Source organism: Numenius arquata, chromosome 9 (assembly GCF_964106895.1).
Source record: "Numenius arquata chromosome 9, bNumArq3.hap1.1, whole genome shotgun sequence".
NCBI lineage: Eukaryota > Metazoa > Chordata > Aves > Charadriiformes > Scolopacidae > Numenius > Numenius arquata.
Window position 1 is genome coordinate 9670104 of NC_133584.1, and position 27587 is coordinate 9697690.

General features: G+C 39.4%; 1 protein-coding gene across 1 annotated transcript in view; it reads right to left on the minus strand.

The window, feature by feature from the left end:
• Positions 1–1158: 1158 nt before the first annotated feature.
• ARHGEF26 (Rho guanine nucleotide exchange factor 26) overlaps positions 1159–27587 on the minus strand; it is a 52661-nt gene continuing 26232 nt past the window's right edge. The window contains exons 6-14 of the mRNA XM_074153374.1: positions 24107–24259; positions 23474–23603; positions 22632–22706; positions 21487–21576; positions 15083–15237; positions 8571–8780; positions 4920–4987; positions 4362–4466; positions 1159–3457 (exon numbers count right to left, since the gene is read on the minus strand). Coding sequence (XP_074009475.1) covers positions 3315–3457; positions 4362–4466; positions 4920–4987; positions 8571–8780; positions 15083–15237; positions 21487–21576; positions 22632–22706; positions 23474–23603; positions 24107–24259 — 1129 coding nt within the window. The 3' untranslated portion in view covers positions 1159–3314. The remainder of the gene's footprint in view (positions 3458–4361; positions 4467–4919; positions 4988–8570; positions 8781–15082; positions 15238–21486; positions 21577–22631; positions 22707–23473; positions 23604–24106; positions 24260–27587) is intronic.

A 27587-nucleotide genomic window follows, 5' to 3' on the forward strand; every position in this document is an offset into this window, starting at 1 on the left:
CAGCTCCTAGGCTAAAGGTGAGGTTGTTGTTACTTGTGAGAAGGTTCCCAGACCACTGCTGTGGCCAGCAGGAGCAGCTGTTGGGCAGGAGAGGACAGTCCTGAGGCACCCCTGCCCCAAGCTGTCAGGGCTAGGACAAGCAATCATCTTTCTTCCTTTGGATACTAACCCCCAGAAAAGTTATGCATTATAAATAATTGCAATACAGTCTTCCAGCATTTATTGTAACTATTTAGCACTAAGTAATGCAGTCATCTTCAGCACAAGACCTGGATCTGATGTTTCCACTTCCTGAGTGCTCTACAGTAGGGCCTTGTTTCGTCTGTCTCTCCTGATTAATTTTGAATTATTTTCTTCACAGTCACTTCTAGAAGTCAGGTGTGAAAAATGCATTGGATCCTGTGGCCAGATTCTTAAGAGGCTCATAGAGAGTAGCAAAGCTGGTGAAGGGGCTGGAAGGCATGTCCTCTGAGGAGCAGCCGAGGACTCTGGGTTTGTCTAGTTTGGAAAGAAGGAGACTGAGGGGCAACCTCATTTCTCTTTGCAGCTTCCTGAGGAGGAAACATGGGAGAGGGAGGTGCTGAGCTCTTCTTCCTGGGATCCAGTGATAGGACTCACAGGAATGGTTCAAAGATGCATCAGGAGAAGCTTAGACTGGACACTAGGAAGCATTTCTTTACTGGAAGGGTGGTCAAACCCTGGAACAGGCTGCCCCATGCCTGTCAGTGTTTAGGAGGCACTTGGACAAGGCCCTTAATAATATGCTTTAACATTGGGTTAGCCCTGAGGTGGTTGGAGTAGATGATTGTTTTATGTCTCTTCCAACTCAACTCCACTACAGAAAGCAAAGATAATTAATTGACGAACCTTATATTCTTGACTGTATTAAGAGAGGGAGACAGGAAAACAATCTCTGAAATACAAGATGTTCTCCTAGGGTTGCATTTTATGCCATTGTTCCAACTTCATGGGCATATGTGTAAATTGGATCTGTGACAGATGAAGTAGGACACATGGTGGTGCTATTCATCGTTACAGAACAGAAAATTTAAAATGCCACAGCTTACAGAACAGATTTAGTTTCTTTGGTAAGAATGACATTAACAACTTGCAGTTTAACAGTATTTCAAAGAAAAATTGAAGCTTTTTTTTAGTAAGGATTTAAAAGTATTTTATTGATTGTTGTCCTATAAAATCATAGAGGTCTTTAATTCCTGAAGAACTGTGTCCAACAATAGGAAAAATGAAAAAGTCTTTAAAAAACATTACAGCACTTTCTGGAAAAACTAGGTATGAAAAATATATACAATGTATTAAAAAATCTGAATAAAATTAAAGTCTGGATTTATACACTCAGTTGTATTAAACAACTGCCTGTGTACAATAAAATTTGTTAAAATATTAGCAGTGTTTTTACTATGTTAAATAAGTTTCTGTTCAATTTACAGTTTCTCATTACTATTTTATCAGTCTACTTAAATTAATTTACAAGGCTGTATAACCACTGTCAGACTGTCAAGGTAAGTATTTTTGTACAAAATTATTGCCTCAATATATTTTAAATTGTTACAGAGATGCATCTTTATAAACATCCAATTAATTCACAAACTGAATCAACATATTACAGTATATAAAACAACATACAGCCCCTTTAAAAAAGACAGAGAATGCAACAAGCAGAAAACCTTTGTACTGCATGTTTTTCCCTCATTTTTATTGAGCATGTATTCTACTCTGCCGAGTTATCAGCTGGTCCTTAAAAACGTGAAGATTTTTATAATACAAACTGTCACACCTATATACAGAAAAGATGCACTGAAACTTACTTCATTTTTGAGTGCATTTTGTTCACACAACATTAAGTGGTTGGGTTTTTTCTGTGAAATTCCAAAGCTAAACTGCAGATGCAAAAAATTCAGCAGGTGTTGTGTGTAGTGCAATTGTGAGAAGTCTTCTCTGAAGCAGAGAAGAGCCTGTGTGAAGCAGCACCAATGCGAGCTCCTCTGAAAGCACGGTCCCAGTACTATTTTATCTATCGCTCGCTCTCTCCCTCCGTCCTTATCTCTTCCCTGAAGCATCCAGTGACATCAGGTCACACTGCAGTAGGGAAGGCAAAGGTAACAAAATACCAAGTTAATCAAAGTGCTGAGCTGTCTACTTCTAGGTCTTTCCTTAGTGGTGGTCTTACATTTATATATACAATGGAGATGAGGATGGAGATCTTACTTCTCTCTCTACAGAGGGGAAAAAAAAAATAAATATCAATCTCCTCCAGTACAGAAGAGCAGAAAGACTAAAGGACAAAAAAACCCAGAACAAACACCCCAAACCCAGAATAAACATTTCCTGTTTTCTGCAGTCCCCACCAAAACCCTCGCTCTGAAGCAGTAAGTTAAGATGAAGATCTAGTTAAACACGTGGGGAAAACAGAAACAAACTGGACATTTCCTGCAGTTATACTCCTTTAAAATACCTGTGCTGAAATGGATACGAGAATGAGATAATAAACATATATTTTGGAGAGTTTGATACCTCTTTCTTGCTTTCAGAAATCCTTTCACCACTCTAGCACCAGAAGGAGAAAAAGTCTAACACACCATACTATAGACCACCGCCACCGGAGGCACTTGTCTGGATTCTTCCCTGGAGCTTGCGTCAGCTTTGCTAACATTGATTAGAGAGGTCTAATTACCTCTTACGAAGCCTAGGACTTTACTGGATTTGTGCTGGAGAGGTAGTCCTTTATGGATTATGGATTAGTCATTCTAGTTCAGGTCACACATAGATTGTGACACAACTGGGACCATCCCATGACCATCCTCTCTGGTACTGCATGTGTAACCCTGCAGTTTCTTAGGAGCAGGAAACTCCCAGTATTGCTATTTACCTCCAGATCAATGGATTAGGTGACACTCTGGTGTTCGGTCTCCTGCACAGACTGCTACACAGAGTTCTGCTTCTGAAAGAAAGTCAAGATGCTCAGAAACAGATGGAGAAGGAATACATAAAGAGGCAGTGATGGAGGAACTAAGGTTGAAACTGGTATTTGAGTCAAGGAGAAGCTTGGCTGATCTCCAGCACCTAAGAAACTACTTCTAGTTGAAATCTGCTACTGGTCGAGCCAGGTTTCAGTTCAGAGCTCTCAAAACACAAAGCAAAAAGGGATGAGTATCTGAAATATCAGTGCTCTGTTACTAGATTTTTCGCATTGGTGACCCACATCTTCCACACGAGAGCTGTAGGGTGCGTCACCGTGCCCCACTGACAGCAGTTAGTGCAAATCCTGTAGAACAGTATGAAGAAGGAAACCCAGTCTACACATTGGTTTCAAGTCCAAGCAAGCGTCCCATCCGCTCCATGTTCTTGTCAATTGTGGCACGACACGTGATTTCTTTAGCACACTCCATGGGAAACCAACCTCGTTCGCCATCCCGCAATCGTTCCCCTTCATACCAACCTGCGAGGGAGAACCGACAAGGAATAACAAACCTTCCCAAGGAATGTTAAAAATACTTTGTGAGACTTGTGTGTTGCACTTGTGTAGACACAGCTGACACAGTCATCACAGACATTATACATTTACCTTTGTAGTGAATAAAGTACAAGATTAAAATAGGTTCGGCAGATTTCTTTTTTACACAGGCAGACTAGGAACAAAATAGTATGTAAAAATAAATACATGAAACAAGTGTAATAAGTTTTTTTATACTGTAATTCACTTATATTGTTTGGGACAATATAAATAATATAATTGTGATCTAAAGAAAGTAACGCAGCAGAACTGATAGGATCTTTGATTTCATATGGAATACTGAATGACATCATTACATCAGGATTTAGTACTTCAGGCATCACTGAGTCAGCACATCATGAGGTAGTGGAATCACTGACACGTCCAGGCAAGAATCAATTTTGATCTCAGGGTACTTGATGCTGTGGAAAACAGGCAGAACCACTCTGCTAGACCCCTATATTTAACAGGCAGTGAAGCGCAGTATGTTGCACGACCAATAATGCACATTTCTCTTAGAGAAACCTTGTGCTATTCAACTACAATATCTGGGCTCTATCTTTTTAGGTAGAATTCTGTTTCTTTGTGGACATTTCACATCTCAAAACCAACCAGCACACACTTTCTGCAGCTATTTATCCGTGTAAGTTATGATAGACAGTGAGTTACTTTGAACATCTGTTCCCTAAAGAGAGGCTGTCCTCTAGAAATCTGAACCGAAATGCTCACATTTTTTTTGGAAGCTAAACCTTTATCCATTGTATGGCCAGTGCTGTTAGGAAACAGATTTTTCTAGCTGGATTCACCTGCAGCAGTGACAGATGGTTATAACAGCAAAATTCTCACTCACCATCGTTTACTTTTTGATAAACCAAAACAACATCAGCAACTTGAAGAGACAGTTCATCCGACTGCTTTGCTGTGTAAGTTCTGATGATCTCTACCTGAGTCAAAGCTGTGGAAGAAATAAGCCAGGCTGAATTAAACAATTCACATAACACATATAATTTATTTTAAAAATTTCCATCTTAGAGTATACTCCCCCCCCAAACCCCAAAGGAGGTAGCAAATTATGCAAATGGCTTCCTACCTGAGCAATTACACACAAACGGGATAAACATATAACGGAAGAGGCTTTGCGCTTTTGCTAAAGGATTGAAACAAGTGACCAAAACTAGTGTTAATGAATGCAAACAGAGATCACCGTGTGAAACAAAGCCTCAAAGAAGTCCCCGTGCACAGGAAGAGAGGGTAATTCCACATATGCTAAAGCAACAGAGCCCAGGAAAAAATCTGGACCACGTTTCTAAGGGCATTTGTAGTCCACACTTGCCCACGTCCCCACTAAGGGGCAGCGCATTTCCACCTCCTGTCAAAGCTCTCTGAAATCTCGTCAATTGTAACTTACTTGTCCTGTCTGTTTTCTGCCCGTCTCTGTCCTGTCCCAGCGCTGTAATCCAGCGAGCTCTGTCGCTCCTGCAAACAGCAAAGACAAGACTCACTTTCCCAACTCCTGCTCTTGGTAATGGTCGAGCCTACTCACCTTTTCAAAATTCTGTGTTTAAATTTTTCCTCTTACTGGGTACAGAAAATAAAACCTCCTTTTTCTTCTCAAAATATGGCCAGAAGGTATGATACCACTTTAGTAATATATTATTCAAACATATTAACTATTTTAAGCATGCTGGATTAGGAAAAAAAAAAAAGCCTATGTACACGGGACCTACTGGCATGATGTCTGATATACCTTTATTTTAATTACTGTTAAGTAATGCAGACAGATTTTTTTTTTTAGATTACTAATATGCATTAGTCACAGAAACTAGTGAAATCTATCTACTGTACAAAGGATCTGATAAATGCAATACAGCCATTTTAATATATAATACCAACAGGTTTCCTGTTAAGAACTACCTGCAGCATGCACTTAGAATGAAAAGCAAGAATGAAAAAAACCTTTGACTATTTTTATATCCCAACACGCATTCTTCCTCAAAGATGAAACTACTGCACACGTCCTTCCTACTAACATTTGATCAAATGGTCAAAACTGCAACACATGCTACTGTAGACATTTCAGTCATTAAAAGTAGGTGGTGCTAAACTTGTGTTTCAACAAAATAAGAAAAGTCTGTATTAAGTTTTGCATGAGCTTAATTTTGTGATTTTTTTTTTTATTTTTTTTTAGAAACAGGTGTTATTTATACTCTCATTTTCCTTTCCCTGTAACCATTCTTAACAGGAAAACTACATTGCCTTTCAAACAACTCTGAGAAAAATGGGAAAATCACAGAATCGTAGGGGTTGGAAGGGATCTTCGGACATCATCTAGTCCAACCCCCCCCTGCCAAAGCATGTTCACCCAGAGCAGGTTGGATACCACACTGTCTCCCAGTTTAAGTATGCATTTCTTCATAACCTGCGTATACCATGTATTTTGTGCCTTATTCACAGGTGCGTTTGTACTTGAGAATCCCACAGCACAGGAAGTGACAAAACATGATCATACTGTGCTAGAAATCTTTGCGTCAGTGCAAACACTCAAAGTTTACGTGTGCAAAATTCTATTCAATAAGCACCCTAACCCATCCAGTTTGGCCTTCCTGGTGTAGATCCCCTGCCCGTCCTTCTCAAAGCTAAGAGAAAGTTAAGTTTTTCTGTACCCTGTGTATAGACGATAATACTCTACAAAAATAGGTAATTTCCAAATAAGGTAATTCTTTTCTGAATTTTTACTTTGGAATGACAAATCTGCTAGACTGCTATTTATATTACAAACAGTATTATAGTAAATCAATAATAAATTTGCAGAACAAAATGTCTTTTCTTTAAAAGGCCAGACAACTAAAAGCATACTGCATTTTTTTCCCAATAAAAATGCATTTCCAAACAAGTCTGAATCATCTGCTTACTTTATAATGAGATCTTTACTAGAAATCATTAACGATCTATAGTTTCTTTCAGGGTTATTCTAAACTTTGAAAGCAAACCTAAAATTGTAAATTTTTCCAGGCTGGGATACATCTGGAGCACTCTGTTTCATGTCTTCTGTCCCGCCTCCAGCTTCCACTAAAACAGATAAAATCTTTCACTTTTGTGAAGGGTTGTGTGGAAGTTAATGGCACCACAGAGAAATGATGGCCTCTCGCATATTTGCACCCGAAAGAACAAGACACTTCTTGTTGTGCGTTTCTAAAGCGGAACACTCTTCCAAACTGCGTCAGGAGAACAAGGACCACCTCTATCCCTGCACAGCTCCACAGCTTCCCCCAGGCAATGCCAAACTCCTCCTCCCATTTAATCCACTACTGGTTCCACTTCTGCACCATCCAGCCGTTATAATAAATAATTCCCAAATCACTGCTCCAGGACAAGGGCATTCTGCCTTCATACCTTAACAACATTCGCCTGCCAGCACCATTGTGCCTTAGGATGCACCTGTGCCTATCTCCTCCTTGTAATACTGAGCTCTGCATATAGACAACATGGTATAAATGCCACATTGCTTAAAGAACCGACAATTAGAATAAGATACTTAGTAAGGAACAAACCAGCACAGAAAAGTATCAGAGATGGAGCTTAAGTGAATCTCTGCAGTCAGATTATTCAAGCTCTTCTCAAGGTAAGTTTGGAGAAAAACCTCCCTCAACTACAACAGTAAAAGCAACCATTTTCCTCATAGTAACCTGCGTTACGCTTGGATTCGTGTGCTCAACTACTCAGCCTGCACAGCAGCACGGTGTGCCAAGGATGAGATGGGAATGGCGTTACAGAGCCTGGAACTCCGACTCACCACCTCGATTGCTTGTAACGGACCTTTCATTAGAAATTTAAGAACCCTGCAGTTGTTCGTCACTGAGTTCTGTTCCTTGAGGTCTGTAATGGTCTCGCCTGTTTGTAGGACAGCTATATATTGAAGCAGGCTGTAGAATCCATACATATACAGCACTTTCAACTACAGTGTACTATTTACTCTTCTGGTTTACTTTAGGCACTTACCCTCCGGACATAATGATTCTTAGGTAAAAGTGCTATGTTAACAGGTAACCTTGGCAGAAAACCTGTGTCTTGACTTCCAGTTCTCAGAAGGTGCACTAGAGAAATATGTGAACACATCGCACTCAGCTACAACAAAACCCAGTGATGACTCATATTTTAGTTAAGACAATTAAACAATAAGAAACCTCCATGTTCCAATATGTAGTCATTAGATTGTGTAGTTCACTTAACACTTGCATTATGTAGCAGGATTTTTTTTTATTTTTTTTTTTACCCTTCCTTCCACAATCCTCAAACTCCAGAAATCTAAACTGCTTAAATCTCCCTGCAGCCCCCATTTACCTCACCAATAACAACTAGAAGGGATTCAGCAATCCCTGACTAGGGAGCCGGCAATCTCCAGGGCATAGTTAATTCCTGGCCTGAAGACCCAAAACAGTAGCACGTAATAACGGATACTTCAGTTGACAGAATTTTAGCAGATGCACTCAGTTTTCCATTATTCCTACACCATGACCTCAAGGAAGGAGAGTGACCCTAAGTTGACATGCTCTTAACAACCACCGATTCCTCTCATGACAAGATGACATCTGAGAAACTGGACTAGGTTTGCAGAGGCTGTATTTTATTCCAGTAATATTTATTGCAGTATCTGGGGGGGGGGTAGTATACAAGCTGCACGCTGTCCCGCTTTGTCATTCGTTAACAATCAGAAAGGTTTGTCAAGGTTACTTTGCCTTGCTCTGAAAATACACAGTTAAAATACGAACAGTGCAAATGCCAGCAGTTGGCAGGTGTCGCAGTGAGCGCCTCAGTGTTACTGAGCAGGGCACCAACAGCGTCCACGACAAACAGAGGGACGTTTCTGCAGTAGCGCTCCTCTGGTCACTGCTGATCGGACACCACAAAGACTGCCCGCTTGGGAACTTGTTTCATTTCATTTTGATTTAAAACTTGCCAGACAGAAGCTGGGCATTTCATGCTACTGTGACTGTGGCGGGGAGGCAGCCTGTTGAGATGGTCAGGTAAAAAATGACAGAAACGGTAACTCTTGACTTACTGCGTCTCTGTTCCCAGGAGCATCTCCACCTTCTCCCCGGCGTGGTTACTGAGCACCGCCAGCCGGAAGAGGCGAGTCGCAGAACTCTGCCGCGAGTAGAGCATCGTTGAAGCGTTCTTCACAGGAGAAGAAGTCAGGTCCTCGCTGTCACATTGTTGTACCACCAGCTGGTCCCTTAAAGAATAATCCGTGACATTGTAATTCTCTTCACTGCAGAACAAAAAAGGGAAGAAAAAACCCACAAGTTTAATGTTTAGTTTTTCATTAAGTATGTCTGGAAGCAAACTCAGTCATAGAATCCACTTTTATCTACACAGTGGGGCACGATTATTCTGACACCTCAGGTCTTCATCTTTTCTATTTATTTGGTTTTGAAACTACCAATTTTCCAAGACATAAAGTAGATCAGGTTTTAAACCTTGTGGAATTTAATTTAGTGGCATAGTGAAGTGACTTTGGCTGAGAGGGTGTAAGCTCAACTTAACTCAATTTGAAAACAGGCAGAGCAATTGTATAGAATTGTGCCGCTTTTTCAATTCTGTAGCTTCAGATGAACAACAGACTTTAGTTTTATAATGTTCTAGGAACAAAAGTAAAATTTCCCTTTTCCTGTGCCTGTAAAACTACGGTATGCATTCTGCTTCCAGAGAAACACTACTGATCTTCATTTTAAATGCAGGATAATCATCTGTACTCCTTGTCCATCTGCATGTAGGTGATCTAATCTAAGTACTATTTTACAGTATTGTGAATTTTAAAAATGGGCAAAGGCTTGTCACACACTATTGGTATTGCAAAATGCACTGTGCAATTTACCTGTTAGAGAATACTTTGTATGTAAATATACCACCTCTAAGTGATACGAATAAAGATACTACATGTGCTTAATAACTTCACAAAAGGGACTAGAAAGAATTCTAAGAAATTAAGCAAATTAGAAGCTTTGCTTTCCTTATGGTTGAAATGTAGGTGGAGAAGTGGACAAAACTTATCTTCGCTGACACACCACTATGTTTGACACAGAAAACAGAAGACCTCAGAACTACTTCTTTCGTCAAAGTCATCGAATGTTGAGTGATGCCAAAATGGTGTTATGGTAGTTTTCCCAGATAGGTGAAACTACTAGACACCACAAATCAGAACATAAAAGCGTTACTGATTTCAACAACAGAAAGACTTAAATAAGAACATTTGCTCTTTCCCAAACAGCATGCTTTTATTTCTAAATACGAGAGCCGCTTCAGCTACTCAAGATCTTCCGGACAAGTGAAGGCAAGGGAAAAGACAGGAAGAAGCACATCAGGACAAGGCACCCTGTCACATACAACAGCGATAGATAGCAGCGGGAACAGTTACTTCAACCCCCCTCTTCTTCAATCCACTACGATTTATTTACAACATGCGCTTCACCTTCAGAATATCCAAACATCTTAAGCAGCGCTCTTACACAAGTTCAACCCGTCATCGTGCCTATTGGTTTTGCTACTTACTCACATCAAGGCAACACTGGAAACACATTTTTTTCCAGTGAAAAATAACTCTGTGTTTCCAAGTTTTTAAAGTTGTGAAACATAGTTAAAGAATCCACATCATTTACTTGAGAAATAGCAATTGATCACAAGAAAAGAGAAGCCAGATTAAAAGGCCTTTTTGTTTCCACTGAAACTTGCAAATATATTTCCCAGAGTTGCCTTACATGCATTTCCAAGTTTACCAGGGAACGTCATCAACCCAGGACACTGATAAACTAAGTTACCTCTTAATTTCATGTAAGCTTGTAAACTTTAATGTAAAATCTATTTAGACTTCAGCCTCAAGCGATAAAAAGCTATGCTACAGCCTCATACGGTTCATTAAAATAATTTAAATTGAAAAAATATTTGAGAAGATTAATTTTGCTGCCAGAGATCTACAGAAACCCAAGCACTGAACTGATACAAATGAAATCCCAAACACCTGGAACTGAAGCCGTCTGCAGTGCTGATGGTGACATACTCCTTTCTGGCAGGTGCAAATGAAGCGTGTTCTTCCTTTATGGTTGCTCAACTGTTATAAGAAAATGGGCAGATGATGACTTAATGTCTGTTGGGGCGTATTCTACCCAGTTTGTGAACTGTAGGAAAAATACCTGCGAATACCTCAGTAGTTGATATAATGGTCTTTATAATTCTTATGTTCATTCCTTCAGAAAAAGAACTGCTAAAACACAACAACATTACGACTCAAAACATCAATTATTGCTGATTTCTGTGACTCATGCAGCATTAGAAGAATTTCTCTATTCTTCAAGTGACAACAAGTTTACAGGTCATATTGCATTTGTGGATTTTTGTGGATTAATAGTTTCTGCCAGTGCATCTAGTGTAAAACCAAACTTCTTATTTCAACTATGTGGGCTATGTTTTCACTTTTGTTCTGTGAATTAAATACTTGATTTTTTTTTTTTTTTCAGTACAGCTTTGTACGTTCTCAGTCAACATAGTTCCATTAGTATCATGTTCTAATCTTTCTTGCAAGTATTTTTTCTTCTCATCTGTTCTGGGGAGGTTGGGGGCTTTACAAAGGAAGCAGAAGCAACGACAGACAAGCTTAGATTTATCCTATAGAAGGACTGAAATCACTAATGCTGGTAAGAACTTTCCTTCCCTGTTTCTTTTTCTCCAAGTCTCAAAACGGTACCAACAATCCCCGCCATCCGCTGGCGTTTCCCACTCTGAGGGCTGGAATCACAACTCCCCATTTGGGTACAAAACATACCAAAACGTCCAAGAGCACTGTTGCAAGAACGTAAAATGGCTTTAAAAACTCTCCACACAGTTTTGATTAACCTTAGCTTTTGATCAGACTGTTGTTTCCATGCTCCTTAGAGTAAAAAAAAAAAATTTAAAAAGTCACATAGGAAATGAGCCAGACACAGCAAACTCTTTTTTACATATGACTTCTTGGGTCCCAAAGTAGAAAGAATACAGATTACAAACAGGTTTTGGTCTAATTAAAGGAATTTAACATGAGGACACTGAGAAGCTGGGAGAATCTTCAATATTTCAGCATGTAGAAAACTAAGTTTTAACTTCTGTACATATAACCCAGGGATGCTACAAGGAATCTTAATTTCAAATGTGTTCTGTATGTCCTTATCTTTTGGGAAAGAAGCGTACGCAGCTCGTCCCTGAAACGTAACAGATTTAAATTTACTGTGATTGTCCTACTGCAGAAAAGTTTAAGTGTTTTAAAAGAGACTATGCGAGGGGAAGGAGTAGAGACTATGGATTTAGGTTTCACATTCCCCTAAATCCAGCTCTAGATTCAAATGAATTCATTTATTTACAAAAAGTTGCTACTTGTCACTTGAGGACAGTTGTTTCAAAGGCCATCTGTAGCAGCTGAGGGTTCCAACTGAAGGAGGAAAAAAACATTTTATATCCAAGAGCTATCAGTATCTCTCTTCCCCTTTTTTTCTTTAAATATATACTCTAAAATAGAGAAAGGCTGGGGTTGTCGGTTGGTTGGTGTGGGGATTTTTTTGGGGGGATGGGGCTTGCTGTGCTTTTTTGTTCAGTGTTTTAGTCTGGGCAATCCCTGCTTAGCCAAGGGTGGAATTAACCAAAACAGCCAGGGATGCCACTGTAGTTATTTGGGAATCTTGCATCTGAAAAAGCAATGTAGTCTATACATTTGCATAATGAATAATAAATGCATTCCTTAAAAAATAATCAACAGAGATAAACCTCTACAAATCCTTCCTATTTCTCGCCTCCATTCAACAAAACAGTCTGACTGGAAACCACTAGGCAGTCCTCATCTTTTTACCTTCACAAACTCTCCTCCTCCCAAACGGATAATGGATAATATCAGCTGATAAAGCTGACGGTGCTGGCGTGAGCAGATGTACGTAAAGGGAATGTTAATCCGCTCAGCCAGGCAGCGAAGCAATAGGAACGACACAATACATCCTTTAAAATTCTCATAATCGGGTAATACCAACAAGCCAACATTCATTTTCAGTTGAAGACAACTTTTTTGGTAAACTTTGGTTTAGATTCAGAACATGAAATAGGACGATTTTATATCCCTTTGCAGGGAATAGCCTGCCTGTGTGCTTTACAGCACACAAATCGGAGCCTAAATGATTCCCAAGGTATCTGCAACACACAGAGAAATGGACAACCCAGTACATGGAAAGCAGAAGCCTCTGAAATACGTCGTAGTGGCATGAGGTACAGCCACGCAGCATCCGTTAAAAAGGAAGAGATTTTGGTAGCTAAATTCCATTTAACCTACTTAACGAACAAGAGAAGGCAGTTAAACCTTGCAGCTTCAATCAGTGAAACTGTAGCTGAGGAAGATCATGATGAATGAAGTATCATTAAAATTAAAAAATTAAAAATTCTGGAGAATGCTGAGTGCACACTGACACAAACCCTCCCTTTATCTTTTTTTATAGCTAAAATGTAACAGTTCTTATTAGGAAAAGGTTTCCAGAACGCTTGCTCACTTAGTACTAAAAATGCAGTTCTTCCGACGGGGATTCTGACATTGGGAAAGCGTCCCTGAAGGGCGTGTGAGAGCAGTGATACAGGCCGTATCTGGTTGGACTGGAATCACTAACGGTCACCAACAGGACTTCTCCAACAGGTACCATCAAGCCTGGCCTTTAAGAAGTCAAGAGTGAGCCGCTGCTGGCTGCCTGCGCCAGGTTCTGCATATACAGCAAACTGCTCAGAGGGGAGAGATTAACTTTTGGGTAAAGATTAAACAGCATGATTGGAGCCCTAAGTATTTTTAGCACAATAGCGAGCAGTTATTTTTTTCATGCAATGTTAAGAATCTTCTGAAATGCAACTGCTGGAGTAAAAACGCAAACATTTAAATTCAACTAGCAACAAATATTTCTGTCCACTGCTGTGGTGTCCATGGGAACACTGTGGGTGGGAAAACAGATCGCCAAAAGCTCAAATATTATTAATAACCTTAGTCATTTGGGCAACGTACACGCTTCAGGCTCAGAGTATCTGGGAGACTCGCAGAAATCGGTCCTTTTCAATTCTACCCATTTGTTTACGGCATCTTGCTAGAGTGAGTAAGTGAGTCTGATCATTAACACGAAGAGTTCCTCAATTTTGGCTTCTGGGCCCATTTAGGACATTTCAATTCCAACAGCTGGAAGCCCTTATATATCAAAAGTCCCAAAGTTTGGGTAAGATACATTGTTATAAAAATCTGTTTTACAATCTGGATGAGGAGCCATCACATAGGAAACCAATAAACAATGTAACAACACAGATAATAGATTTTTCACTTTTTTTCCAACTCAAACATTTACTTAGCTACCAACACCATAATAATAAGTTCACAGTAGTCCCATGAGAAAAGAAATGCGCTGTTTAGAAAAGTGCGATACGGCTCTGTGATGCGCTGCCAGTGATTTAACAAGAGACTTTCACAGAAACATTTCAGCCTAAACTTTGATAAACACTGACTCTCAGAACCATGTTCACATCAGTGCGACAGCTGCAGAGAAATCTATTCACTTTTCTCCCCATCTTTATAAAAAAACCCTTCACTTACTATTTTTTCCCCTCCATTTTCATTTAGCTTTCTCTTTGCTTAAATATTAGCGTTTTCTTCCCAGATTTTATATCATACCTCATTCCTCAAAACGTACTTATATTACAGATTAGAGTTTCACAGAAGGGTGTCTTTCAAAAACAGCTATTTGGCTTAACTGGCCAACCCAGATGCAAGATAATTGTTCTTCAAAACAATTTTTAGCCTCAGGAATAAGGTTTATCTATCAAGTGTTATCTACGAGCAACAGTAGAGGATGCAAATTCCATTCAATTTAATAATTCTAAATGTCCCCTCAATTACAATGATAAAAATTTAAACGGAGACTGCTAGAAGTTGTATCCCGTAACATCATTCTCAGAAACAGCTCGAGCGTGGAAAGTGTGGAGGGGAATGAAAATTACTACTTCTTTATCCTTCCAAAATTTCTCCCTTTGCTAGGCATCAAGGATGAGCTTTTTAATTTGTTTGACAATTTGGAATTTCAATTGCGTTTGGCAGAAATAAATCCTGTTTAACAAGTAATTACTTGTCATTTCTAAATGCAGTCTGACAGAGAAAGATTAGAAAACTCAAATAACTTCTTAGTTCACTTACTCTCTCTGACACAACACGTTAAAACATATAAATGGCTTTACAAATGTTTACTGGACTTAAAACACGTTTAGTCTGTATTTCCTCCCATTTTATGCTGCAAATGTACTGGGTCCACTTCCTTCTCTTTGAAACTCCTTTGTTGTTTCAAACAAAAATGTAGCTAGAGAATACGTAAAACCACTGTGGATGCAACCCGGTTTGCCATTCCAAAGCCAGAAAGCTTTGGTTTTCACCTCCCGTGTAGCAGGAGGCACACACAACTCTCATGATAATTTTAAAAGACAACGGTAACTCAGCTGTTCTCTCTGTAATTCACAAAGGCAGTTTTATATTGGTGACACTCTTACCTCTTCTTCTTGGTGATAATGAGGACATCATTAAAGAGGAAGAAGTACACCTGCTGTTTAGAAGTTCGTTTAGAAAAAAGTCCAGTGTCTTCTACATACGCTGTTAACTCGCCCCTTTTCACTAACCATCGTGAAGAAGAAACCAATGGAAACGGCTACAAAGCAAGAAAACAACAGTTTAAATCCTTTAAAACCAGAGATTTTTTTAGACGCAGATAACAGAATACTATATATTTGGGAAAAAAAATTCTTGAATAAACTCAACGCTCAGAGATCATGAGTACAAGCACAAAACAGAGGTTTCCAAGGTTTAAGGTAGATTCATCATTCACACAATACACAAGTCATGGTCTACAAATACTTGAAAATCACTCATGCACGACATAATTGCTCATCTAAGATAAAAATGAACAGACTTGATCAGTCATACTTGGGATGGAATGGACTATGTGAGATCTCCTCAGGAGATTAAAAATAAAAAGACTGTCTCCCAGGAGTATGTAAATTTTTATAGAGTAAGCAATCATTCTTTAAGCACGTATGAGCACTGGATTTTCCTCTCGGTACCTCACAGCTTTTCTGCCTAACAATCGGAAAGAAGAGCTTCAGCTTCTCGTCCCAAACACGAGGGCTACTGTGCACCCCGTTTCATCACATCCCTAAGACCAGTTAAAATGATGCTGTGCCTTCTTTCTGATGGTGTATTCTGTACCATGCACAGAATAAAGAAAGAAAAAGTAAAATCCTTTAACAGAAAAATACACTGTACAATCCACTTTGAAGTATTCTGTGAGTATATTAAAACAGACAAAAGGATACAGAGAGAGCATACAAGATAAGATGGGTACTTCAGGATACTATAGCTCCTCTTTATCTAGTTGATGTAGTTGAACTCTAAATGTTCTGTGGAGCAGGATCTCCATTTTTCTCTATGGTGAGGACCAACACTGCAACAGCTGAAGCAAGCCAAAGAGGATCAGAGCTGCCTGATGTGAAGACCAGGCTTTATTAATCCAAATTATTCCCAACTGCACGAGAAACAGGCACCGTAGAAGGACCTTTTGTTTCCCTGGGCCATGAACACAAAGGGAGATGCGAGATTGCACGTCCTGATCATACAGAGAAGAGATCATCTCTGAAGCTGTACCATGACATGCAGTGCCAGAAAGACAAAGGTCCATTGCAGTGCTGGCAGCTGTCCCACTGACCAGGGTTCCTCAGTCAATGATCTCACTGATGGTTGCTGCCGCAGAAGCGAGCAGAGCTGGTGCGTGGGAACGTTTCTTCCATGGCAGAGCATGGACAGGTTTTTTCTGCCAGACTCTGCTGTCACTACGCCACAGTCTAAGCAAAGAGACTGGCCTCCTCCCTAGGTTTCACCCCTCACTGTTGGAATGACCTGTTTGGGTCCTAACTTGAATACTGAAGATGCTGGTACTTCTGTCTCTCTGCACCTTTGGGTATTGCCTACGTGCTGCACAGAGCATCTGAAGATGCCCGGTACCTCCCTACGCTGGTACCAAAAGGGACCGGGCTCAATGGCTTCTGCAGGCCAAGCCTGAGCTGCACAACCAGTATGTCATGGGTTCCACACGGTACCATTAGAAAACAAGAGGCATCCACTTTGCCCACACTTACTGATATTTCTACGTAAAACCTGCCAAGTAAATGGGTGCTCACTGCTAAATTGTATGGAGCTTATATATTTTTCTTCATCCCAAGCAAAATAATCAAATTTTTGTTTCTACTTTCAATGTAACTGGATTTCTGCTTATCAAACTTCCCTACCTGCTTTGCTGTTCAGATTCATTATTGGTCTTGCATGATTAGACTAATGAAGACAACTGCTTTTTTTCTCCACATTTAAAGCACCTTTCACATGCTTGTAAAAAACACTTCTTCGTTCAGTTTGTCAGCTGTCTTGTCCATTCTGCATGGATTGTCTTTTTATATCTTTTTATCACTTCAGCTGCCGTTTACTGAGCTAATTTCAGCTTGTCAATACTTGCCCCAGAGCACCAAGCCAAACCCAAAAACCAGTGCTTTGACTGTGATCTTGCTGTCGGAAGAACAAAATACTAATTCCCTAATTTTACGTGCAGCCTTCCCCTTGTTAATGAATTTTGAGATAAGATTTTACAGTGACTCTGAAACGGCACAAGACAAACAGTTATTCCAAGGAGGCTTTTTCTGCCACCCCCAGCACCACAGAACCCTTCCCGTAGGTGCAGGGCACTAATGGCAGATGAAGGTTTCTCGAAATCGAAGTCTAGCAGCCCCCTGGAACTACTGCCAGTTGTTACAAATTAAAGAAGCCTTACACTTTTTACCTCGCCCCAGGCTGATTTATGTCCCAGTATTCCCAGAACAGGCAGGAATGAATGTCCACCCTCACCTGGTTCTCAAAGACAGACATCCACTAACAAACCCTTTGCTATACTGTGGACCCGCATCAGGGACCTTTCAAAACCTGTATTGTTTCAGAGTGACTACTGATAAACACCAGCGTATTTCATTCATCTGCTACGATTTCTAGTATTTTTACATTCATGCTACCAAGATAATATTAGTGTATTGAATCCTGAAGAAATTCCCTTTGGACATTTTTTCCCCAATTAACCTCAGCTCTCATGTTCTGATTAATGTGACTTCTTTTGGTCCGTTTCTAGTTTTGTCTTAGCCATTAGTTTATTAAATGCATTTTCTATTGTATTCTCCAATTTGGAAATGCAGAATTTTGTTTCAAACCATATTTCATAAATAGATTTGTATCCAAGCCTATTAATGAATTGGAGTAAATCAATCTGGTTATAAATCACTGTAATTTCAAGTTCATTAATTGATCTTGTCACTCAGCTCAGTGGCTAACTTGGACTTCTATCCATCCAACTTTATTGCTTTCTCCTACGACATCCTATTATTTTTCTTATGGATGGTCAGCTTATTAAAGACACATCATTAAACCTCACAGGCTGTGAAGGCCAGTTTAGCTCCGTGCTCAGACGTGACAATCCCAGAGGAGCTCCCAAGCTCCACCGCTGTAATCAAAGAAGTTTAATATTAACATTGAGCTGTAAAAAAACTTGGCTTACTTTCAATCAAAACTCTGCTGGTTCAGTACCTCCAAGTTACATGAAAAATCAATTTTTTAAACAAATGGCTTTTATATTTCCTGAAACGCAGTTAATGGTTCCATGAGACAATACAGGAACGTGGAACATCAGACCATACCCTACCAGTGACACCACTGCGCTTTTGGGGACTACAAAATTGAAAGACTTTGGGGTGAATGCTCCTTGAACATAGAAGTCACAGACAAGTTTGTTTCATGAACACAAAAGTGTGTTTCCAAGAAAAAAAAAAAAAAAAAAACCCAAACCCACAACCTTTCTGGTGCTAAAGAATAAAAACTTCTGTATCTTCGTTAAAAATTAAATTCTACAGACTAGCCATGTACAAAAGTGACATCATATTTCAGTAGCTTCTCTTGTGCTCCCATGAAATGCTCCACAGTTACATCTAACAAAATAATAAACAAAAATCCCAAAACACTCTGAGGTTGAGCAAGAACAGAAATAGTTTACCTAATTTATAGTGGTTATAAAACAGAATTATAGCACCACAATGATTGTTTTACAGACAAAAGGTATTTTAACAATTTCTATTTGAGGATGAACTAAAAATTCATCTAATCTCCAAGTTCATTACATTTTCCTAATTGACTATATTCCAGAGGCAGCTTTTTACTTTCCAATTAATTTTTCCTTAATTGCCAAAAGAGTACATCACATAGACTATCTCCTTTCTATATAGAACAAGCCGTCAGAACTTAAAATGTATTGAAACTTGGCCAAAGCAGTCTTTTATACACCAGCTGGTGAGCTCTCAAACCACAGATAAGGTCTAAGCCACAAAGTGGTTATATTTAAGATGCACAAAGGAGAAAAAAAAAAAATCTCGCATAAAAATGACAGAAAAACAGAATACAGAAAGTTGCTGTTACTCGCTGCTGGTGATAGTGTGTACAGGGAAGAACTGCTCAGGGCTCTCGCATCTGCAGAACCAGGATCAATGGCAGGCATCCTCTCCCCACGGGGGATGTAAGAGACTACAAACCATTTAAGCACTTGGACACCGTTGAGTACTTCTGTAGATTTGAAAACTATGAGTGAAACCACAAAGCGAAACCCAAGGACTTCAGGCCACCCAAACCACTCTCTTAGACTATCCAAAGACTCGAGACTATTATCCGTCATTGTTAGCAAATATAGTGATGTCACTCATTAAGAGATGTTTCGTTTATTGTTGCTGTTGTTATAAATAAATATTATTATGATTCTCAGTTTTTAGTCAGTTTGAAAATAGGGATACTTCAGAGAAGTTGAGAAACATCTTTCTGGAGATGGCATTTTCTCAAAGACTGACCAAGATCCTTTAAAGAACCGCATCTTTAAAACCATGAACCTCTACTTGCTACATGTGTTATGATAAAAAAATCTTCTCACAAAACAAAGCTCATTATGTAATGGTGTGAGACATTATTTATAGAAATGGTATTTTAACAAACATTGAATAGAAAAAAGTAAATATACTTGAAGCCATACCTTGGAAGTACAGTAAAACCCTTACTGACTGTGACTGTGGCTGCTATTTTTTCCTACCCAAAAGACTGACTACAGAGGGTTTTTTTAATAACAGCCTGAATTGTATTTTCAGTACTTGAAAGAAAAAATTTGGAATATGTCAGTATCCTAAGACTTTTTAAAATTACTTGAGGGTTAATACTTCCTGTACCAGCCAAACAAAAACTTGGTATTATTAAAGTGAACTGTGTTAATGAAGGTGTGGTTTTGCTTAAGCAATTTCCCCTCCCCTGGAGCTGGCTGTTGCCCAGGTTGCTTTTCCAGGCAGGTCTCACACAATTTTGGTTGCGCGTCTGACGCTGCCTGAAGTGCCACCGCAGGCAAAGCTGGGGAACTCCAGGGTTCCCAGGATTTCAGGTGGGGCCCAGGCGTTTCACAGCACTGAGCGGGCAGCACTCGCAGGCTCGGCCATCCCCCACAAAAAGGATGACTGACTCCTCAAACTGACAGTTTTTACAGTGGACTATTAGAATCTGGTAGAAATAGACTGTAATTCCACGAAACACGTCCTAAGGTGACTGGAAATAGACCTGTTTTTTCTTTTATTTCACACTACTGTCAATCCAGATAGTCAAATACTATTTTTACTAGAAGTATTTACTTCGGCACGCTTTTCCTATCACGTACGTGAGAACATCTCATCATCAAGCAGCAGCAGTTGGCAATGATCTTCATGGCAACTTTGTCTTTACAGCAAAGATTACTTAATTCAATATATATTAAAAAAATCTATTCTAAAATAACCCTTAAAATAAAAAATAACTAAGTTTTATCCTGCTATAATACATCATTTCTTTGTAAGAACTACGGTGTGATATGAAGATGCTATTAAAGTTCCACGGTTTACTGCATCAAACAGTTGCAAATACCAGTTCACTCTAAAGAAACACACAATTTGTTCCTCAGCTGCAGTTAGAAATCTAAGCAAAGCTTCAGATCTGCAGTTCACAGCAGAGAGTCAGAACTTGTTCACACGCTGCCAGGCAACGTGCTGAAGTGAGAAACAGAACTGCTTTGCAGTGCAGTACCTCCCCCCAAAACATCGCTTTCATCCATCCAAAAAGTTCCCAATCTGCAAGAGATTTCAACAGATTTGTCAATCAGGCAGGTGACACGGCTGTGTCACACGTTCAGTGCCATGGCCTCCACTGCCAGAGAACTGCAACGATTCTCCTACAGAGATGTGCATTCCTCTGCTTCTGTTTTATGTGAGGAGGAAAGAGACAAAAAAGAAGCAATTCAAGCTCTGACAAGCCTTGAGGCAATGAATGAGAAGAAGGATGGGCACAGAGGCAATGTGTCATTCTGTGTGTGAACTGGGACAAGACCATCACACACATTGTTATGAACGACAAACCAGCATAAAACTGTACCGTGACTGGTATTACCAGGTACTGTCACCCCGACAGGGAGTGTTTCATCCACTTTGTGGGTAAACCCAGAGCCTGGACATACCTCATTCTTCAGAATTAATGCTAATTAATTGTTTTCAAAAAATATATATCCCAATACTCTTCCTGAAAAGCTTCCACCTGAAGCTTAACCCGCTGAGTTAGATGCAACAGTCCTCAATGACTGAGTTTCCAGGTCTTCAGCTGCCCAGAATATGAACTTGTCTTCCTTGACTGCAAAGTCCTGTCAATATTACAGCCTACACTTACTTACTTCATTTGTGCTGGCAATGAACCTATCACAACTTAAGATATAGTCAAAACTATTTATATGGTAAATGATTTATGGTCAGAAATATCACCATCGTACCTTGATTTTAAATTCCAGTTGGGAGTTAATCGTGTACATCATTTCTGTCCTTTCCATCTTCCGAGCACCTTCGTTGCATAAACGCACCAGCTAGAAACGAGACATTTATTTAACAGGTTTAATGTGCTTCAGGACTTACAATGCAAACTTTGGTCCTTTATAAAATGCACTTCTGAGGGAGGATATCACGCTGGGTCACAGACATCATGTTTTCGAGACCCGCCCTAGAGAGCAGGTCTGAGCTGACAGCAATTCTGCTTTAAGGCTGGACTGGATGAATGACCTCCTGAGATCCTCCTCCATCTGAATGATCCCACTACACTAATTATTTATTCTTCAGGGGAGTCCAGATGGTACAAAGGTTCAGCCAGAAGTTCTGACTTCTGGTTATAGTTCTCTGATCCAAGTTAATGATCAGCTCAAAAGAAACAACCTCCCAGCCTGACAGATCAGCGCCAGGAGCTGCCGTGTCTACCACGCACCCCGACTCACTCATAGAAGAAAGCCCCAACACAAACATTATTGTACCACCTTGTTAAACTAAGGCAAACAGTATCCTAGAAAAAAGTTTCATTGCAGCTGACCACCTATTTTTTTTTTTTTTTTAAAAGAAAAAAAGGTCATCTGATTGCTAAGGTTCAAATGGAAGGAACCAGAATTTATCATCCAAGTGCTGTAAAAATTCACAATCCATGCATGGAAATGGACTGTGCTCTTCTTCCACCACTGATTCTTTGCAAAAAAGCATGACTACAGGAGAACAATTTTGAACAGCCGACAGAAGGTGATCTGCTTAACTTTTACAATAAAAGCAGAAACAATGTTTCAGTTTGCTTAGAAGAATCAGACTTTCTTGTCTCTACTGTCAGGACAGTGTTTTGGTTTTATACGTATGGCCCGTCACACGGCTTTCTGCTGCAACGACTGGCAGCAAATAGGATAAATTTGTCCAACTACACAATGAAACAGGTCAACAAAATGAGTAATGAAAATGAAAATTAATTCTCAAGTGAGTAACAAAAACCAAAACCATCAATTTCTCACAGTGAATTTTTGAAATGCCAAAAGCACACAGTGCAATTTAGGAAGGAAAACAGTCAAAGCAGGAAAAATTCCTCATCCATGTTAAACTTTTAAGAACATACCTTGCTCACTTCTTTCAGAGCTCTCTTGCAGTTCTCATATTTTGGTGAATCCTTAGGAGTTTTCTGACAAATCGTCTGAAATAAAATGCCGGTTACTTCACAGGACTAAGTAGCAAAGATTGTAACAAATACAGAATTTTACATACATATTAATTAACATCAAAGAGGTGAAGTCACAGCTGTGGACTGGGATAAACTGTATGACTTCAGAGTGTTTCCTGACATTAGGGAATGCCTCCCTTAAAAGCTTTTTGGAGCAAAGTGATGTTTTGCACCTCTTGGCCAACCTCCATCCACGGCAGCACAGTGGAAGAGACAGGCCGTGTCCTTCCAGGAAAGGGAACGTTTCTGCTGTCTTGTCTCTAACTTTTTACAAACCACAATAAAATCCCATTGCAGCCGTACGTAACCAGGTTCTTCCTATTTCAAGTACCATGTTAAGCTTTTCCTGGAAGCTGAAATACCTATTTATGTATAATTGTACTTAGAATAATCTGGTACAATTTTCTTATTGCATCTGACCTCCTTGTGGAAGGTAATTATTTCCAAAGGATTAACAGAAAAGGCTCTTCAGGCTACACAGTGATGTGTACCACGGAAAAATATACATAACAGTATTATATTATTAAAACAAAAAAGCACATGGGAAGGAAGAGAGCTGCAGCACCCAAACAGAGGAATTACAATACTTCATAATCAATAGGCCAGTACCTACAGCCCTGAGCCTGGTATAAGTAATAAGATATGAAGAGACTGGAATGAACTAGGAATTGAGTATCAAAGAATAGTAATATTAAAACAACACGCATCAAGGAAAAATAGAGTAACAACTGTGTTCTCACATCCATCAGTAAGGGAAGACGAGTAACTCTCTGCATGGGAAGAATGAGGAAAGAGATCATCGGTAAATTCCGACAATCTTCATGGGACTCGATCCGTGATAACACCTCTTTAAATGCTGGATTTGTGGCTCTGGTGGGGAAAAAAACGAGGAGAGAATTAAATGGTATGTTTTAGCAAAGAATTGTGAAAGTTGCTAGATTTTAAATAAATCATTATTTTATTAACAGAAAAATGTGGTTTGAAGTAGTCATATCGACTAAGCCTTCAGCTTATTTACTTAGATATGCCAAACCAGTATTGACATTCAGAAACCTCAAGTTCTCCCATACAGGAAGGTGAGTGCAAACAGACTCGTATGGAACATACAAGGGAAGTGTGTCTCTGACACCAATTAAACTGTACTTATCAGGGAAAGGGAATGTCACACATGACCACAAATGGCATTGGACTATGCAGCCAGGCATGTTTTCACTCTCAATTACTTCAAAGGAACTTGTACATTAAGGAGAGCTAAGCATGTCAGTACATGTTTAATCGGAAGCCATGGGTTTTGCACCAAATACCACAGCCTACTACTCACTCTTACTACAGAGAGAGTGATTTTGCAATCATATTTTAAAATTAGTTCTTACAGTAACTTCTGTAGTGTTCGCTGCTGATAGACTTCATTGGTGCAGTACTTTACATACGGATCAAACGTTGAAGAACTATGCTTTTCGACTATATCACTAATATCATCAATAAAGATGTTGTTCTGATGTCTTGCTTCAAGTTCTTCAAAGAACCTGTGGGGGAAAAAAAAGAAATTACTCATTTTTACAAAAAAATAGCAGACTTTCTCTTGCAACATTTTACACTTCCCCTGACACAACCCATGACTTTTATAAACTAATGACAACAAATGGTTTGTGAAAGGGTGAGATCACCTCTCCTTGGGCAGAACAGTGAGGGAAATCTTTACGGGATACAAGCCCCAGGGTGGCGGTGTCACCTGGCAGAGCTCAGCAGAAGCAATCCTGGCAAAGTTACTTCCCGTTCTCTAGCTGCCAAAACCGAAACAGCATTACTGATCTGGTTAGACTAGAATTTCCAGAAACAGGGTTGAAAAAGAAATGAAACTTCAAACACAACATTAACACATTTCCTCTTGTAATAAAGGAAGTACAATACCAGAAATGTCCAATGAAATAAAAGTACATGTGAACTGCTAAACTAAGACCAGAAAGATACATAGCAGGTTGAGCTGGACAAGGTGCTCATGTACCACATACTTCAATCTACCATTAAAACCAAACACAGATTGGAAAGAGTGAAAATGGGAACAGAAACCAAAATCCTGAGCTGAGGTTTTCCCTTCAACATGCCTGTTCCAAGAACTTCCCTACTGTTCATCCTCCGTTCCACATCTGAGTCCCTTTGGCCTCTGAAAGCTTTCCAGCCTTCCCTGCACTACTAGTTTTACCAGAAAACAAAAGCCTTTATTTCCACAATGCTCATTAGAAATATTTTACTGTTTGGGGTGTAAAAGCTCACACAGATCGGCAGTAGATTTATTGCAGGTCATTAGAAATACCTACACTGACACTCCGACATCACGGCAATCCTTTGAAATCTAGAAGCTGCTGAAAATCTCTCCAATACTAGTCTTGCCTGCAGCCTTTATAAAAGACAGTTCACTAGAACAATCCTTAACTCCCCACAGTAAACCAGCTAATAAAATATTCTTGTACAGCACAAAAAAATTAAGGAAATACTTGGAACACACGATCTCAGATCAAGCTAAAATATTTTGAAACATGTTTTATTTTATTTTACCCCTTTATTACATTTTCTCATTACTAATACTGGCTCTTCAAAAATCTGTCACCTTGTAGCATTTCATTTTTGTAAGGGTGTCACCAATGTTGTCCATAGTTTGTTTCACAAACAACCCTTAAACACCCAAGAAGAGAAGAGGATGAACAGAAGCTTATCCTACAAGTGTTTAACAACACGGGTTAACTAAAATTAACTTTTTTTCAGGTGTGCTTAGAAGCTGCTGCCTGAACTGAGGGGTTGCCAGATTCTCACTTGGTCAATCACACGGCCCAGAAGAATCAAGTGGAGGTTTTCTATTTTGGTTTTGGATTTTTTGTTTGTTTTTTTAAAGTTCTGAAATATTAACTGCAGACCGAACCGACTGATGTTTATCAGTATTGTCATTTAATGAAAACCAGGACACTGCCTACAAATAGATGTAATGCTGTTTACTACAGTGCAGTTTTCTTCTTACTCTTCCCTTTTAAGTGGTGCAGCAGTATTTTTAATAACCTTGCCACTTTCAGAAGGCAGAGTCCTCCACCATCCTTCTGTCCTCCACCATCCTTCTGTCCTCCATCCATCTTATTTCAATGCACAAAATATTTCAAGTTGTCACTGACTTACATTACGCTTTGTACTTGGTTTTTAGTACCAAGCAGCACAAGCTGGCAAAGGACACTAAGGAGGCCTCATACAATACATGGACAAATAATGTAGTTAACAGCGGCCTGAAATTTCACTAGGGTCCAAAAAGAGAACAGAAAAAAAAAAAAAAAAGAAAAAAAACATGTCTCCAAGTCACAGAGTCTACGATTTCTCACGAACAACAACAGTCAGATTTCAGCCGTTGACCACCATGAACTGCAGACGACTGGAACTCGTTTCTACTCTACTCAGACATGTTTATGGTTGGGAGAACTTCTCAGCGCGCTGCCAATTTACTTTGCTCAGGAAATTAGGAAATACAACATTTCTTCCTGCTGTATGTTATGGCACACTGACAAGGTGTTTGACCACGCTGGGCTAGAACTTCCACTTTTAGAATTTATCTGATGCTTCATCAATTACATCATCAGTCACAGTCACTGTAAGGGACAGTAAAAATCCTAGATGATAGAAGATTAAAAAAGAAAAAAAGAGAGGGGCAGAGAGAAGCAGCACACCCGGGTCCCACTCCCCACAACATGCACTGTAAGAATTATTGCCTTTGGAAATCACGCAGCAGAGTTTGAATCAAAGGTTGTCTTTTTTTGCATCCAATCTGCTAATTACTCTATACGATAAGTGAACCAGACACATAATAAAAAAATCTTTTACTTAAAATTTTAGGGCAGATTCTGTCATAAAGATCAGTACTGAGTGACCCAGTGTTTACATTCAATTTAACCAACTACAAATTAGTTGTGCTGTGTGACTGGCTTTTTTTTGCTTAATACCAGAAGGATTTATTTAAAGCATTTGTTTCTGTTAAATCCAGAACTTTTCTGGTTTAAGTTAGATCCAATTAAGTGAAAGTCAAACAGCATCATAAGACAGCATTTGATTTCCCTCATCTTATGTTGTTTAAAAGAAACATCCAATTTGCAATACTCTACAATTCCCCTAAGGGCTCCGTGCCAAATGTAGAAATGCAGGTTTAATTCACTTCCTGCTTCTTTCTTTTTATAGCACGGTATCTGGGAACACCAGAGATCTCATCGACACTGGAGTTTGCCCTGTCTTTACGACAAAGGTTCCCTCAAAGTTGGTGGCTCTTGTTAAGGATCTTCCTGTATCTTCAGGCAGCTCATTAACAAGCTGGTAATTACCAGGTACAATGTCCTAATACTTGCTCAGGCAATTTTCTTACACTATTTTTCCCTCCTCCTTGGCACTGCTTTAATCAATGACTGATTTCCACAATTTTCTCAAAAAGTCTAGTTAATTCAGCTGTATAAACACAAATGCGCAGTGGTACATGCACAGTGTTACAAACTATTCCACACAATTCACCTTTATAGGGTCTAAAACACATCTCATTTCCAATTGCAAAATTCCCATCAACATCAATAGAAGTTCTACTTTAACAGATGCCATGAAAAAATACACAAAATAAATGCCCAAAGATTAACCATTTTGGTCAACGTTTCCTCTCAACGTTTAGTCTCCCTTCACACCTAGATAAAGACTAACTGAGCAGGACTTACAGTCTCATGAACACTGTATCTCAGTATCTGGATATTCCAGAACTAGACCACACTGCATTAAAAATATTCTAATTAGGCAGATAAAAGATTTAAACTAAGTAAGCCACATTAGTTAGAAAAACAATTA